The sequence below is a fragment of the Lupinus angustifolius genome, chromosome LG20, assembly GCF_001865875.1.
Source record: "Lupinus angustifolius cultivar Tanjil chromosome LG20, LupAngTanjil_v1.0, whole genome shotgun sequence".
NCBI classification, from domain to species: domain Eukaryota; kingdom Viridiplantae; phylum Streptophyta; class Magnoliopsida; order Fabales; family Fabaceae; genus Lupinus; species Lupinus angustifolius.
In genome coordinates this window covers 5,916,295-5,932,976 of record NC_032028.1, presented here as the reverse complement: position 1 = coordinate 5,932,976, position 16,682 = coordinate 5,916,295, and the positions used below count along the sequence as shown (strand labels likewise).

Here is a 16,682-nt window from a genome sequence, read left to right as displayed (position 1 = left end):
GGTTTAACTCCACTCTACTTGGGGCTAAATGCACCAACGACATTCAATGAATTCTTAGTATGGTAAAAGACAAGATCAAAGAACAAAAAACAAGAACAAGTGGACTTACCTATAGACATTAATGAATAGAAATCGATTAGCGACGCTAAGTTTATGCTTATCGATTCACGAAGTGAATTGTGGAATAAAAAGCTAGCGGCACCCGTTTTATGTTTATATTGTGAATTAAAAAACCTAATTTCCTACTTTCTGATTTATTTTATCAGTACTACTTTCCGAATTGTGAATCTAAAAATGATATATATATATATATATCATATTTTCACATATAAAACTAACAAAATAAAAATATACAAATATTTCGTCTTTTCTATGAACATAATGTTGTCAGTTTATTATAAGTTAAACTGTTGTGACAAAAGGCCATCCACTATTGTCATGGTATTGGTACTTCAAGCTAAAAATTTAAACCAGCTGAAATAATTTAAAAAGTCATCCTAAAAAACTCATTTTTTAAAATTATGATTGCTATGCGGGCTTGCTCGCCTCAGCCCATAAATGAAAAGGATCAACATATTATTCTAGAACACAACATATGAAACAATATAAATAAAAAGAATTAAAGGAAAATCACAATTTTTGTCATTCAAATTTAAAGGGACAAGAAGCTACACTCTTTCAAAGGCCAAGGCATGCCACAAATCTTGGTAAGGACATAAAGAGATACTCACAAATCACCTACTAAGGGAAATTGTTGACATGAGTGAACCACTAACTCACATGGGTCCCGTCTAATAGAATTAGGAAAAGTAATAAAACCTATGTATTTGGATCAAAGTGCTTATATCCTTGCAAGATGAACCACTCCTAAATTCGTAATTGTCAATTTTTGTTTGGATTTTTTAACTCTACTCTACTTAGGGCTAAATGCACCAACGTCATTCAATAAATTCTCAGTATGGTAAAACATAAGATGAAAAAACAAAAACAAGAACAAGCGAACTTACTTGTAGACATTAATGAAGAGAAATCGATTAGCGATGCTCAATTCATGCTTATCAATTCACGAAGTGAATTATGGAATAAAAAGTCTGCTGCGCTCATTTCATGTTTTTATTGTAAATTAAAAATCTTATTTTCCTACTTTCCGAATTGTGAGTCTAAAAATGATATATATATATATATATATATATATCATATTTTCACATATAAAACTAATAAAATAAAAATATAAAAATATTTTGTCTTTTCTATCAACATTAATTTTCTTATACTATTATTTCCTTATTTGAGCATTACTTCCATCATAATTTTATTATGCGTTCATTTTCTTAGCCAATTGAAAACTTTGTCTTACCAAAAAAAGGCAGCAATGTTGCCAGTTTATTATAAGCTAAACTGCTTGACCAAAGACCATCCATGATTGTCATGGTTTTGGTACTTCAGACTTAAAAATTTAAACTAGACCCTAAAATAATTTAAAAAATCACGCTAAAAAACTGATTTTGTAAAACTATGATTGTTATGCGGTCTTGCTTGCCTCAGCCCCTATTTCATATAGGGCGGATTTAGATAATAATTCATGCGACTCCCACCTAATAGAATTAGGTAAAATATTAAAACCTATGCATTTCGATCAAAGTACTTATATTCTTGCAAGCTGAACCACTCCTAAATCTGTAATTGTCAATTTTGGTATAAGGGTTTAACTCCACTCTACTTGGGGCTAAAGGGATCAACACCATTCAATGAATTCTTAGTATGGTAAAAGGTAAGATGAAAAAATAAAAACAAGAACAAGGAGACTTACCTCCAAACATTAATGAAGAGAAATCGATTGGCGACACTCAGTTTATACTTATCGATTCACGAAGTGAATTGTGGAATAAAAAGCATACGACACTCATTTCATGTTCATATTGTGAATTAAAAAACCTATTTTCCAACTTTCCGAATTGTGAATCTAAAAAAATGATATATATTATATATATATATATCATATTTCCACATATAAAAACTAACAAAATAAAAATATACAAATATTTTGTCTTTTCTATGAACATTAATTTTCTTATATTATTATTTCCTTATTTGAGCTTTACTTCCATCATAATTTTATTATGTGGTCACTTTCTTAGCTAATTGAAAACTTTGTCATACCAAAAAATGCAGCAATGTTGTCAGTTTATTATAAGCTAAACTGTTGTGACCAAAAGCCATCCATAATTGTCATGGTTTTGGTATTGCAGGCTAAAAATTTTAAACTAGGCCCTGAAAATATTTTCACATATAAAACTAACAAAATAAAAATCTACAAATATTTTCTATTTTCTATGGATATTATTTTTCTTATATTATTATTTCCTTATTTGACAATTACTTCCATCATAATTTTATTATGAGGTCATTTTCATACCCAATTGAAAACTTTGTCATACAAAAAAAGGCAACAATGTTGTCAGTTTATTATATGCTAAACTGTTGTGATCAAACTTTGGTACTTCAGGCTTAAAATTTTAAACTAGTCCCTGAAATAATTTAAAAAATCACGCTAAAAACTCATTTTGTAAAACTACGATTGATATGTGGGCTTGCTCGCCTAGCTCGTAATCCGAATTGGACAGATTTAGATAATAATTCACGCAGCTCTCACCTGATAGAATTAAGAAAAGTAATAAAACCTATGCATTTTGATCAAAGTGTTTATATCCTTGCAAGTTAAACCACTCCTAAATTCGTAATTGTCAATTTCTTTTGGGGGTTTAACTCCATTCTACTTGGGGCTAAATCCACCAACGCCATTCAATGAATTCTTAGTATGGTAAAAGACATGATGAAAAAACAAAAACAAGAACAAGAGGACTTACGTGTAAACATTAATGAAGAGTAATCAACTGGCGTCGCTCAGTTTATGCTTATCGATTCACAAAGTGAATTGTGGAATAAAAAGCCCGCGACACTCATTTCATGTTTATATTGTGAATTAAAAAACCTGTTTTCCTACTTTTCGATTTCTATATTTTTATTTTTGTTAGTTTTATATGTGAAAATATGATATATATATATATATATATATAAATATTTTGTCCTTTCTATGAAAATAAATTTTCTTATACTATTATTTCCTTATTTGAGCATTACTTCCATCATAATTTTATTATATGGTCATTTTCTTAGCCAATTGAAAACTTTGTCATACCAAAAAAAGGCAGCAATGTTGTCAGTTTATTACAAGCTAAACTGTTGTGACCAAAGACCATCCATAATTGTAATGGTTTTGGTACTCCGGGCTTAAAAATTTAAACCAAGCCCTGATACAATTTAAAAAATCACGCTAAAATACTCATTTTGTAAAACTACAATTGCTATGTGGGCTTACTCGCCTCTGCCAGTAATTTGCATAGGACTGATTTAGATAATAATTCACGCGATGCACCAACTCCATGCAATGAATTCTTAGTACGGAAAAAGACAAGATCAAAAAATAAAAAAATAAGAACGAGCGGACTTACATGTAGACATTAATGAATAGAAATCGATTGGTGACGCTGAGTTTATGCTTATCGATTCACGAAGTGAATTATGGAATAAAAAGCCCACGACGGTCATTTCATGTTTATATTGTGAATTAAAAAACCAATTTTTCTACTTTCCGATTTTTTTTGAATAGTACTACTTTCCAAATTGTGAATCTAAAAATGATATATATATCATATTTTCACATATAAAACTAACAAAATAAAAATATACAAATATTTTATCTTTTCTATCAACATTTATTTTACTATATTATTATTTTCTTATTTGAGCATTACTATCATCGTAATTTTATTATATGGTCATTTTCTTAGCCAATTGAAATTTTTTTCAAACCAAAAAAAGACAGCCATGTTGCTAGTTTATTATAAGCTAAACTGTTGTGACCAAAGGTTATTCATGATTATCATGGTTTTGGTACTTCAGGCTTAAAAATTTAAATCAAGCCCTGAAATAATTTAAAAAATCACAGTAAAAAACTTGTTTTGTAAAAATAAGAATGTTATGTGAGCTTGCTCGCCTTAGCACGTAATCCGCATAGGGCAGATTTAGATAATAATTCCATGTATTTTTATTATAACTCGACTTTTTAATTGGGCCCTATCTAGCATGGTTCATACGCAGTCTTGTTCCAATTTATTAAGGTAGTCCATTTTAATAAGTCTAATTCAAAGATTCATATTAAAAATTTCAATAATTTGGTGAAAAGAGAATTTAGAAAACAATGTAGTTATTAAATATTTGGTTTTGCCTCAGAGCTTGTATATATATATATATATATATATATATATATATATATATGTTATTAAATATTTGGTTTTGCCTAAGAGCTTGTTTAAAAAAAAGTACCCATATTACAAAAAAAATTACACATATATATATATTAAGGTTTCGTGGTAATAATTCTTTAGAGAACAAGTAAGTGTGTTAGTTTAATAAGCATATAGGGTTCTTTTGGATTTGGATTGATTTTGAATTAAAAAAGAAATTGATCTAACCAAAAAATTATTTATAATTTACTAATGAATGTTGGTTTAGTTGATAAAAAATTATCTCATAGTCCATAATATAAGGTGATGAATTCGAATATCTCATTGATGAGTAATCTACAATGAATCATCTCATACACCATATTTATTTTTTATTGTTATTTTTAGGTGAATTAAATGAATAAAAAATAGGTGCAAAACCCATTATTTGCATTTCATTTACAGGAAATAGTATTTGTTGATTTATCTACTTTCATCATTAAATTCATTTAATCATTTAATTTTTAATGTATAGTTAATTTTGTTTTGTTTTCACAATTGAATAAAAATAATGAAATATGATTTTTAACTGATTGAATTATTATTTTTTATGAACAAATATATCATTCCAAAGAGTATAGCAGATATTCAACTCAAAGGCCAATTGTTTATTATAAAAAAGCAAAGACAAGATCTCACCTTATTTCATCAATTCAGCCTAGGCATCAAGATAAAGATTTAGTGGTCAATATAAATAACTCAAGTATGCTGTTAGGAATCCAATTACTGTCTTGTTTAATTTATGTAAAAAATGTTGAGTGAATCAGACTCATAATCTATCTGCATGCAAAAAATAAGTTTTCAACTATTGGCTTCTTAATATATAAACTAAAGAAAGAAGACTGTTTTACGTGCAAAAATATTGCTAAATTTTAATCACTTCAGCCTAATTCACTCTATTCATGCTCGTCTTTTTTGCATCGAGAGTTCAGAAATGATAAGAAAAGAAAACCTAAAACCGCAGCTGCAGCCCCTCCAACAATTATTGCTGCCAACTTTTCAGTGCTGTTGTTTCTTTTTGTCCCTGTATCCATAAATTTCTTATATAAAAATGTACGAATAATAATTTATAATAGCAAGGAAAACAGTTCTTGAATATAAGTAAATACAAGCAATATTTTTTATTTCCAATGCAAAATTACTCTCCTATGAGGTACTTGTTGTATAGATATAACATATTTATAACGGTGTCATATTCCTTATCAATTAAAATGATATTCTCTATTTTTAAAATTTTTATTTTATTCATATAATAATATTTTATTCACCCAGGACAGATAACATATAATCTTTAGTCCCTATTAGTTAGCAAGATAAATCAAAAACCAAAATGAAAAATCATGACTTTTTTTCTTGAATCAATTTAATATAATATAATAATTACCTGGGACTGAGTTTCCATTTCCATATGAATCCAGCTGGTAAATATAGCTTATAAAACACTTATCCAAATATATTTGTGCTGAAAGAGAGGTACTACATTGTTCCTTAGCAACTTCTACTGCAGCATATACACATTGACTACATTCACAAGTTTCTGAATCACCTTCACATTGTGCCATCAATTGCACCCCTTTGTAATTCACTTTATAGTACCCATCACTATTCACAATCCCATTTTCTAGTTCCACAAAGGCCTCATCCATCAACTCTCTGAACTCAACATAATTTTTCACACAGCAAATTTCCCTACAATCCTTGTAATGAAGCAAATTGCTATTACTTTGATCAGATAATTCTTCATTACTTGTTTCTAGAACCTTTTCTTGTTCATATTTTATGTAGCAACCATCAAGTTGCACACGTGCTGATATTGAATTACTACACAAGGTGTTTGACATATGAGGAAGCGAATTCACGCATGTGAAACAATCTTGTGTGGTTATGTCTTTTCTGCATTGGAAAAGGCCTGAAAGGGATGTGTTGTTGTTGATGAGTTCCTTTGTTTTGAAGAAATTTGATTGGGAGGATTGTGCAATGAGTTGTTGGAACATAGAAGTGAGTGTTTGAGAATAAGATTGAAAAAACTGATCATCATTGAAGGTTTGATTAGCACAAGTTTTGTACACTAATGTGTTATAATCAGAAACTGGTTTAGAAGAAGGTAAAGAAAAGATTAAGAAAGTGAGAATGAGGAGGATAGTAGAATGAGGAAAATCCATTTGGTTGTTTTGATGAAAATCTAAATTAACCGGGTAGGTTTTATTTGTTGGGTTGATAATTGTTTGGTATTACTTTTTTGAAAAGGTGATAATTATTTTTTTGATTTTATTGGTTTGGTTTACACTTCCTAGCTAATCCTATCTACCGAATGAAGTGGAGAGACACAAGTCATAGAACTAGCAACAAGTCAAAATATAGAAAGATTATAAATTTCTGTCTTACCCCAATTTCAACCTTGTGTTACCCCCTGGGTTATTGTACTAGACATGCTGATGTAAGTTTAATAATTTAATTAGTCAAACAAGTTAAGGCTTTTCTGGCTTAGTATTAGTCTTCCAACAGTGTTATTTCTAACATCTAGTGGACAATAATGTTAAAAGCAGTGTTATTAAACTCGGACCGGTTAATGACTTGGTCAGGGTACTGTGTCAATGAGTCATTAGTTCAACCAGTGGGTCAATGATTGGACCGGTTAACTCGGTTTACATTAAAATTCTAAAAATTAATGATATTGTATAACAACATTTAATAATTGTATACTCAAAATTTAAAAACATTAGTGTACCTAATTAAACAATCAATAAAGAAAATTTTAATACTATAAAATGACACAAGCAAGTTGAAAAAATTATCAAATAATATATAAACTATGCTTTAACTACAACAAAAATGTACAATAAATTTAAAATTTAATTAAACAACAAAGATTTCGTTATAACGTAAGATAACAAGTGACAAAGATAATTACATATAAATTAAAAATATTTGACTTTTTCACCTCATCAATTTGGTTATTTTTTTAATTTTGATTGATTCGGCCGGTCCAACCGGTCCGATCATCCAAATCATCAGTTTTACGCTTAAACTAACTGAGTTAAACCAATTTTGATACAAAACCGGTTAGATGAGAGACTCAGACCGATTAGATAACCGGTTCATGGTTGAACCGATCTGACCGGCCGGTTCGAGCCGAGTTTTATAACACTGGTTAAAACTAGTAGCAACACGATTTGTGTTTGGGAAAAATTGAAATAAATTTAATATATTTTTTCTTTTCCAAATGTAGAAGACATTCACTCTTGATGTACCCTTTTAAGTGTAAAAATAAATTTGTTGTTGAGTGGACAACAATGCCTTTAGATGACGTATGATTATGAATAGGTGCAAAATCAGGTTTGTATAATAATATTGATTGTCAATTTGTCATGATTTTGGGATCAATGGGATAAATATCTTGTATCATAAACTTGTGTCTCTATGTGTATGTTGTTAGTCAGAAAAACTTAATTAATAATTTTTTGACTTAATTACATTTTTTCCAATCCATCACAACAACTAATAACATATATTGTATTACACACTTTTAAGATAACAAATGTTTTATTGTGTTAGGTGTTTGTTTTTCTTTTCTTTACTTTGAATGTGAAAAAGTATTATCCATACATTATTTAAAAAATTAAAAAGATTAGCTTTGCTTTGAAAATATATTTAACCTATTAGAAGGTGTTGGATTTTATTTTTTAATGCAAAGTTACTCTTTATAAATTCCTTAAAATGAAAGAGCTCTATAATAAAATATGAACTTACCATGCAAAAGTGCAAACTATCTAAACCCCTCACAATTAGCTCAATTCTAACGACTCGCAATATTGATTACATTAACAACTTTGGTCAATCACTGAATACCCAACATTTAGTACAACTTGTAAATTTGTTCTATAATTACCTTTTTCGAACAACATTTCCAATAATTAGAGGGTTTTAAACTTGGTCAAGAAAGGATAACAGAAATTTTAAAAAGAAATGACATGGCCTATAACGAAAATGTTTTATAACAAGCATAAACAACTCATCCCTTCTATTTGGCATTGCCCGAATCCTAACACATGGCTATGACCCAAAAATAAAGATAACACACTTTCATTAATTGTTATCAAACACAATGAACCAAACGTGTAGGTGTTGGTTAACGTAGAGAGAGAAAGACCTTCTCATTTGATTCACGTTTCCGGTGGTGAACGAGGCACCAGAACCACCATCATTGTCCATAATTGTTTTTTCTCTTCTATCACCAAACAAGAGAAAATGTCAACCCTTACATCTTCAATACTTGCATCCCCATTCCAGCTCTTAGAAATTAATCTCATATCAGCCCAAGATCTTGCACCTGTTTCCAAATCCATAAAAGCCTACGCAGTTGCATGGGTGAACCCAGAACGCAAACTCACCACCCAAATAGACCTTGATGGACACAACAATCCTATATGGAATGAGAAGTTTGTGTTCCGCGTTGATGATGAATTCCTCACCGCAGAAGATTCTGCTATTATTATTGAGATCTACGCGTCTGCATGGATAAGAGATGTTCTTATTGGCACCGTGGGTGTGCTCCTCACCAACCTCCTTCCACCTTCGGTGCGTGCAAATAACCGCAAATCATCAAAAGTGCGGTTTGTTGCGCTACAAGTTCGAAAACCTTCTGGTCGCCCAGAAGGGATTCTCAACATTGGTGTTAACCTAGTTGATGCAACAATGAGGAGCATGCCTATGTATTCCGAACTAAGTGCTTCAGAGGTAACAAAAAATATATATTACATCATCATGAATGATTATAAATTTATGGTTTAAGATGCATTTTTAATATGATTTTAAATAAATTATGTAAATTTTAACCTACGTATAATCTTTGTTCCAGGTAGGATACTATGATATATTGGATCCTAAGAAACATAAAATAAACCAAACACCGCAACAACAATACACCAAGGAGAATAATAATGCTTATGATTCTAAACTCTTCACGCTACAACGATCACAAAGCGAAAAAAATGAATCCACCATCACAGATTATACTTATAATCCTTCAAAGGTAGGTTATGGTGATGAGAGCCAAGTTGGTGATTCTGAACTTAATGCACCAATAACAAAGAGGGGTAAAATTGTGAATGCAAATGGGTCATTGTGTTCTGATGTGGGGCCATCACCGTCGGTGGTGGCGGCTGCAATAGCAAAAGGGTTGTATCCAATGCCGCTACCGATGCCACGCAAACCAGGGAACACAATATTTGAAGAATGGAAGCAAAGTCATAAAGAGGAAGGGCTAAAGACAAAGATCGAAAGGTGGGGTTCGACAGAACAACCATTGATATACGATCACTTAGGGCAGAACAACATAATGAAGGAAAAGATAATCACAAAGGGTAAAGGTAAGAATCAAAAAAAGCCTGGTCGTAGTGGAAGTGGATTGTTTTCGTGTTTTGGAACTGCGTATGGGTGTGAGTTTTCAATTTCTTGTGGTGGGGGTAATCGTAAAAAGAAGTATGAAGGTAGCAAGGCTCGTCCTACAACTGCATCTGAGCTCACCTACGATGAGTCTTATATTTGAGGAATTGATTAAAGATTTAAAGAACAAGAAATTGTAATTAGAGACTTAATTGCTTTATGGGCACATTTTTTCTACCGTGGTATCATATTTATGGACATGCATGCAAGAACATGCGTCGGTGCTGGTGCGTGAAGTGACGATGAAGAGATAAGTTTGGTGGGGATTTAGATTATTTTATGTTGGGGTGATGTAAATTGGAATGAACCTTCATTGTTGCTTTGGATTTAGAAGTAGAAGGAGCACTCCATTGGTGGATGAACACATAAGGATGATAAGAGTGTTGTCATGCCGTTTCTCTCCTCAGCTTCATTTCTTAATTCCTTTATTTTCTTTCTTCTTTCTTCTTTCTTCTTTCTTTCTCCAACTTGTTATCTGATCAAAACATGACAATGTATATTGGCATTGAGTGATTTAATGAAAATTTCTCTCTCATGGGGTTACTCATGAATGCATAAATTGTGTTGTCTTCTTTTTAGAATAAATTAGGATTTTTTTAAAAATATTTCTACTTTAGTTACATTGAACAAACAAGTGGTTAACAATGTTCAAATAGTGGTTTGTCTGGTAACTGATACTCTTAAAGAATGTAGCATTAAGTGCTGTTTACTTGTAATGCACGCAACTTATTTATAAATATACAAGGAGCCTTACTGATCCTCAAGATAGTACATGCTCATATCTTTCTTCTCTCTACTAGTCCCTTATCTCTTCCTTCTATAGATTTTCTCAATTACAATTCCCACAAAAAAAAACTGATTAAAGGAAAATATTGACCTTCAATAAAATAAATGAGGTACTAAAGAAAATTATTAGTTATCTAAAAACAGCATAGACAGATTCCTTAGACCTGTGTGAAGATTCCAAAAAATACATTTTTTTCTTATCATTTCATTACTTCCATCCCTTTTATGCTTATTTATCATTGCTTACTTGTGTTTAACTGTAAAATAAAATATCTCTGCCACCTGCCTCATGTGTTTTCTTTCACCAGACAGCCTTCAATTTCTTGCTAGCTAGAGGCGGCCAGTCACTTTTTAAGTCTTAAATCTCAATTACTCTGTACGACAACATAATAAAGACTACAATTACCTGATATTTTACTATGTGGCTCTATATGAGGCACGTTGGAAATTATACCTGACTTATCGCATTCATTAGTGAGTTTAAGGCTTGGTTGTTATTATGTCCTCCAAATTATCTTCACAATCATGATAGTTACAGGGAATCGGATATACAGAAATCACGAAAACAAGATATGAAGGTCCTGTTAATGGGAATATGGAATCAAGATCATATATTGAAAAAAAATTATATTTTATTTTGGATCATATGTTACATCACAGATGTTACTTCCTTTCACCTTTCTTACATACATTTCAACTGTTTTTGGTTTGATGAAGTGATGGTTTTTTATTGCATCTAGATTGCATGGCATCTAAGATTTAGATCAAATTATTGTAACTACTGATCCCTAGACCATTATGTGGAAACCGTAGAAGAAAGGCAGAATGTTTATTGTGAATTGTGATTGGTTTTTTATTTTACAACTTTTCTTATGGATTTTACTGACACACGCTACAACACCACAGAGGATTTTGTTCAGTGCCTATGAGTATGAGATGGTAGCTAAAGTTGAAAAGGTAGCCATGTGTTACTACAATTTTAACTACTTAAATGGAAGTTTGCATCTAATGCAATCTTTTGTGAAATGAACCTTATCATAATACATATATTTTCTCTCTGTTAAGTTTTTTACTAGGTAGACAGTGCATAACATAGGAATTCACAATTCATTGGCATAAATTAAAAAAAAAGGAAAAATATTAAACCCACCAACTTGTTGCTACAAAAGGTTTACTACTGGGGAAGTGGTAAATATTGGCTTATCCATGCTACTTTCTTGACCTTTACTATGGCAAGTGCTTTTTCTTCTCGGTTTTGCTTCTCCAAGCATTGTGATGATATCTCTCATAGATGGTCTTTCCTTGGGAAGCTTTGCAGTACATAAAATTGCGATTCGAAGTACAAGAAGCATCTCTTCTTGAACATGTTTGCACTGACCAGCTATGGTGGGGTCTAATGCTTCTTCTAAGGCATTTTTGCATCTCTTCTTTCGTATCCATTCAACAATTTCCACAGACTCTTCAAATGCAGGGTCCAAAGGCATTTTGCCTGTTATGAGCTCCAAAAGTACCACACCATAACTGTATATGTCAATCTTCTCATCAACCTTCAGAGTGTATCCATATTCTAAAACCACAAAGAAAATAGAATAATGTCAATCATTTATGTACCTTCACTTTCACTTGGGCAGTAACAATTTCATAATATTAATGATTGTGTATACTAGAAAATACATAAATAAACTGCTGAATAATGAGTACTAACCTGGTGCAATATATCCATAAGATCCGGCCACCATCGAAAGTGTCTCGTTTTTCTGGATCATCATCCTTGCCAACCCGAAATCTGCTACCCTTGCCTCCAAATTTGCATCAAGGAGTATGTTGTTAGACTTGATATCCCTGTGAATAATTGGTGGATGACAATCATGGTGGAGGTAGTTTAGCCCTTGCGCAATTCCAAGAGCTATGTTGTACCTTGAGACCCAATCTACAAGCAACCTTGCAGATTGTTCACCATGCAGTGTTGTCCAAAGATTTCCATTAGGCATGTACTCACAAACCATCATCACATCCCTTTCATTGTGAACATATCCTAAGAGCCTTACAATATTTCTATGCCTAAGTCTTCCTAGGAGTTCCACTTCTCTCAGTATATTATTGCCTTCTTCTATGTCTGTTGCTGACCTCCACAGTTTCTTCACAGCTACTGTTACATGAGGTCTATTGATTTCTGCTTTGTAAACAATACCAGTGCCACCCATGCCAATGACATTTGATTCCTTTATGCATGTTAGGATGTCACTACTAGTTAAACTGATCCTTTGGAATGCTACTAACCTCCAGGGCCAATCTTCATTGGTCTGTTTGAGCCAATCATGGATGAAATTGTTACACAAGTACCACCTTTTGTATAAGCATCTGCCAACAAAAAATGCTGCACCAATAGATAAAATCACTGAAATGCCAGTAACAAAACCAATGATGATGTGTCTGATGTGTGATCTCCCATGTGGATGGCTTACATCTGCAAAACTCTGAGAACATGGAGGGAGAATTCCCCCACAAAGACCGGCATTGCCGATAAGATCATTAAGATTCATGGTCATAAGGATCCCACTTGAGGGTACTGGACCCTCAAGTTTGTTGTAGGACAGGTTCAGCATTTCCAGAGCTGGTGAACTTCCAAAATTTTCTGGTATCCTACCAGTGAGTGAGTTGTTGGACAGATCAAGAATAGATAAGGTTGGCATGTTTGTGATTGATTTTGGGATTTCACCTGTCAAATGATTGTTCCTAAGGTTAAGGTTGACTAGTTTTTGACAAGAAGCAATACTTTCTGGGATTTTGCCAGAGATATGGGTGTTGGAAAGATCCAGCACTGAAAGTGATGGACAGTCCTGGAACTCTTCTGGGATATCACTTTCAAAGTTGTTGTGGGAGGCAATGAAGGTTTGAAGGGTTGGAACAGAAAGAATTTCTGAGGGCAGAGAAGAGTCAAGGTGGTTCCAAGATACATCAATGAAAGAGAGAGATGTGGATAAGGTAATGCCTTTAGGAATTTCCCCAGTGAGGTTGTTCTTTGCCAATTCCAGCCGTTGAAGACTTGGAAGGCTTCCAAACCCAACAGGAATAGTTCCAGAAATAAGATTATTCTGAATCCGAACACGTACCAAAGAAGAACAGTTTGAGAGTCCACTTGGAATGGAACCGGAAAAAGAATTGTTGAAAAGGATTAGTTTAGTGAGATTGCCTCTAGAACACAAACCTGGAGGGATCTCGCCGGATAACGAGTTAGAGGATACATCCAACCACTCCAAAGGAGATACCTTTCCAAGGTTTTCTGGCAAAGGACCCTTTAAAGAGTTTTTCCATAGCTCAAGCACCTGCAAGTTTTTCAATTCACCAAGCTTCTCTGGTATAGGACCAGTTAAATTGTTGGTCATCAAATTCAAGAGCTGCAGGCTTTCCAAATTAGCAAATTCTTCTGGAATCTCTCCTGAGATCTGGTTGTCAGAGAGGTCCAAAAATGCTAGTGATGTAATGTTGCCAAAGTGAGGTGGAATTTTTCCAGTGAAGTTGTTATGGTATAAGTAAATTGTAGTAAGTTTTTTCAGCTTACCCAACTCAAGTGGAATTTGTCCACTGAGACTCCCTACAGCCAAGTCGAGGTATTGAAGATTGGTCAGGTTGCCAAACTCTGCAGGGATCTCACCTTCAAACTCATTGTATCCAAGAATCAATGTCTCCAGAGAACTAAGTTCACCAAGATATCCTGGAATCTTCCCTGTGAAGTTATTGCCTGAAAGGCCAAGAAATGTGAGCTTCTGCAAGTTCTTAAAACTCCTTGGGATTGAAACAAAGTAGCTCCCTCGGAAATCAAGGCTCTCGAGCGATGTTGCATTTCCAATATCCTCTGGAATAAAACCCATAAAATCGTTACTTGACGCGTTAATGTATTTCAATCCTGCAGCTCTTCCAAGACCAATGGGAAAGCTGCCAGTGAAGTAGTTCTGGCTCACATCAAAGCTCTTCAGAGAGGTGAGGTTGGAGAGTGATATGGGAAATGATGAAGCAAAGTTATTACTACTTATGTTGAAATAAGACAGGCTCGAAAGCGATTGGACGCGGTCTGAAACTCGACCACTAAGGTTCATATTAGAGATGTCAAGAGTCTCTACCAAGCCTTTAGAGTTGCACCAAACTCCTGTCCAGCTACAATGAGGTGAACCTCCTTGTGTAACATTGCTTTGATGCTGCCAATCCTTCAGATAGTTCATTGGATCAATGATACTGGATTTGATTGAAAGTAGAGTTAACAATTCACCATCTTCTGCAGCTTGAATTCCCTCAGTAAAAACAAGAGAGATGCCAATGAAAGAGAATAAGATTAGCAGATTGATCTGCATTTTGGTAATTGTTCTCTTTTGTGTTGGTTCTTTTTTAATTTTGTTGCATTTTTCAATGCAAAGAACAATGCATGAAGGGAGAGTAGAGGGAAAGTTATAGGAAGTTGTGAGTGTCAAATTAGTTTATAGTTAAGTTGATTAGTGATAGATAACTGATTAACAAAAGGATAATTAGTTTATAGGATATTCGTGGGTACTTGGGATGTGGACCAACTAATCATGTGCAAGTGATGACTGTCTATCTGTGGAGTCATTAGAAATCTGATGGACATCATAACATGCACAGAATGTGTGCCAGAACTGCCTATAATAAGGTCAACCCATGTGCTAATTTACCTAGTCCTAACTCCTAATGTTTCTTACTTTTTTTTTTTGAGTTTAGAAAAGTTACACAGAACTCATATTCCACTATACCAAACATTTTTTCAGATAACAACAATACAAATTATGAGCTTGAACTGATGTAAAGAGGTTGGGGTAGGGGACTATATATTTATGTGCTATGTAAACTTAATGTACAAGTAGAACAATAAGGATAACAATAGCCACAGACACAACTCTATTCTGTAGTACATAGTAGTAGTATCTCAACACTCCTGAAGACGTATGCACAATTGGTCAAACCTGTTACTAAATTCTTTATATTATTTTTATGTCTTCTTCTTATTCTCTTTTACTATTTGATTGTTCGCTTGTTTTCATCATGAAGCAGTAGTAGCACCACCATAGAGGGAAAAACAAATTGGTAAAACATTTCCCTGCATGCAGTATTCTTTGTTTATTATTGTACAAGGTACCTCCCAACAAAGTATTTAATTAGTTAGCACATCAGTGATTAATCTGTTAAACTTCTAATGCTCTAGAGAGAAAGATACAATCATGTTCGGTTGTCATAATGTATTCTTAAAACAATTATGTTGAAGTAGTATCTTGGTGTTGGTGTTAGGGTAGGTTTTAAGATACAATCATGAAGGAATATTTGCATCATACCATCTTACACTTTAACTAAAGTTATGGGGAAAGTTGGACTAAAATATAATTAATAGTAGAATAGCACTTTTAGTTTTAACATACTATAAGTTAGGAACAAAGATCATCTCTATTAATGAATAGATAAATGCATGTTTCTCCATTTGTTTTTAATGATAAAAGTGTAATTTTATAGTAATCGAAATGATAGATCTGTTACTGAAAATTGCATTTCTCTTTGTTTTTTAAAGCACTCGTCTCTCCATTAATGAAGAGAATATAACTCTCGTACACTAGACTTAAATATATAGTAGTCAAATTTTAGTATATTTTGGCCACTTAGCACAAGTGGTTAACTTAAGAATTGAAGTAGTTATAAAATGCATTAATTTTTTAGTTAGCTACACTGTCAGTAATTAATATTAGTAGTACATTTGATATGTTAAATCCACTGTGGAAACACTAAACAGTTTGAAACTTTTTGTTTTCTGAGCATGTAAGGAAAACAGTGAAATGGTATATTATAAGGAATGTGTTTTTGTGACAATCATTGTCTGAACCTACCAAACCCAATCATGAATGTCATAAAGCAATTGTAGGATGTCCCATTCAGTGGCCACCACATGGGCACATCTGGCTCTATGCAATTATTATAGATATACTAAACTACGAAACTATAACATGAAACTTGATATTATTAATGTATTACACAATCAAAGGTTAATAATTGGACCCATAAACAATGAAAATGGAAGGGCTGGAAGCCACGTGAAATGGGAAGTTCATG

General features: G+C 32.8%; 3 protein-coding genes across 3 annotated transcripts; 1 reads left to right on the top strand and 2 right to left on the bottom strand.

Moving 5' to 3' along the window:
- Positions 5,209 to 6,515, bottom strand: LOC109335949 (cysteine-rich repeat secretory protein 3-like). Its single transcript, XM_019572228.1, has 2 exons — positions 5,731 to 6,515; positions 5,209 to 5,370 (listed from the first exon to the last, which is right to left on the bottom strand). The coding sequence occupies exons 1-2, from the start codon at positions 6,506 to 6,508 to the stop codon at positions 5,243 to 5,245; spliced, it is 906 nt and encodes a 301-aa protein (XP_019427773.1). The 5' UTR covers positions 6,509 to 6,515; the 3' UTR covers positions 5,209 to 5,242.
- Positions 8,399 to 10,346, top strand: LOC109335948. Its single transcript, XM_019572227.1, has 2 exons — positions 8,399 to 9,083; positions 9,205 to 10,346. The coding sequence occupies exons 1-2, from the start codon at positions 8,595 to 8,597 to the stop codon at positions 9,892 to 9,894; spliced, it is 1,179 nt and encodes a 392-aa protein (XP_019427772.1). The 5' UTR covers positions 8,399 to 8,594; the 3' UTR covers positions 9,895 to 10,346.
- Positions 11,599 to 15,278, bottom strand: LOC109335946 (leucine-rich repeat receptor-like protein kinase PXL1). The gene is made up of 2 exons (XM_019572225.1): positions 12,283 to 15,278; positions 11,599 to 12,144 (listed from the first exon to the last, which is right to left on the bottom strand). Exons 1-2 carry the CDS (start codon positions 14,924 to 14,926, stop codon positions 11,738 to 11,740), a joined length of 3,051 nt encoding a protein of 1,016 aa, XP_019427770.1. The 5' UTR covers positions 14,927 to 15,278; the 3' UTR covers positions 11,599 to 11,737.

Excerpts from the sequence above, each read along its gene's own strand:
- LOC109335948 (XM_019572227.1), top strand. The coding sequence starts at position 8,595 with ATGTCAACCCTTACATCTTCAATACTTGCATCCCCATTCCAGCTCTTA. Across the intron at positions 9,084-9,204 it reads CCGAACTAAGTGCTTCAGAG|GTAGGATACTATGATATATT; the intron begins GTAACAAAAAAT and ends TCTTTGTTCCAG.
- LOC109335946 (XM_019572225.1), bottom strand. The coding sequence starts at position 14,926 with ATGCAGATCAATCTGCTAATCTTATTCTCTTTCATTGGCATCTCTCTT. Across the intron at positions 12,145-12,282 it reads TTATGGATATATTGCACCAG|AATATGGATACACTCTGAAG; the intron begins GTTAGTACTCAT and ends TTGTGGTTTTAG.
- LOC109335949 (XM_019572228.1), bottom strand. The coding sequence starts at position 6,508 with ATGGATTTTCCTCATTCTACTATCCTCCTCATTCTCACTTTCTTAATC. Across the intron at positions 5,371-5,730 it reads AAATGGAAACTCAGTCCCAG|GGACAAAAAGAAACAACAGC; the intron begins GTAATTATTATA and ends TTATGGATACAG.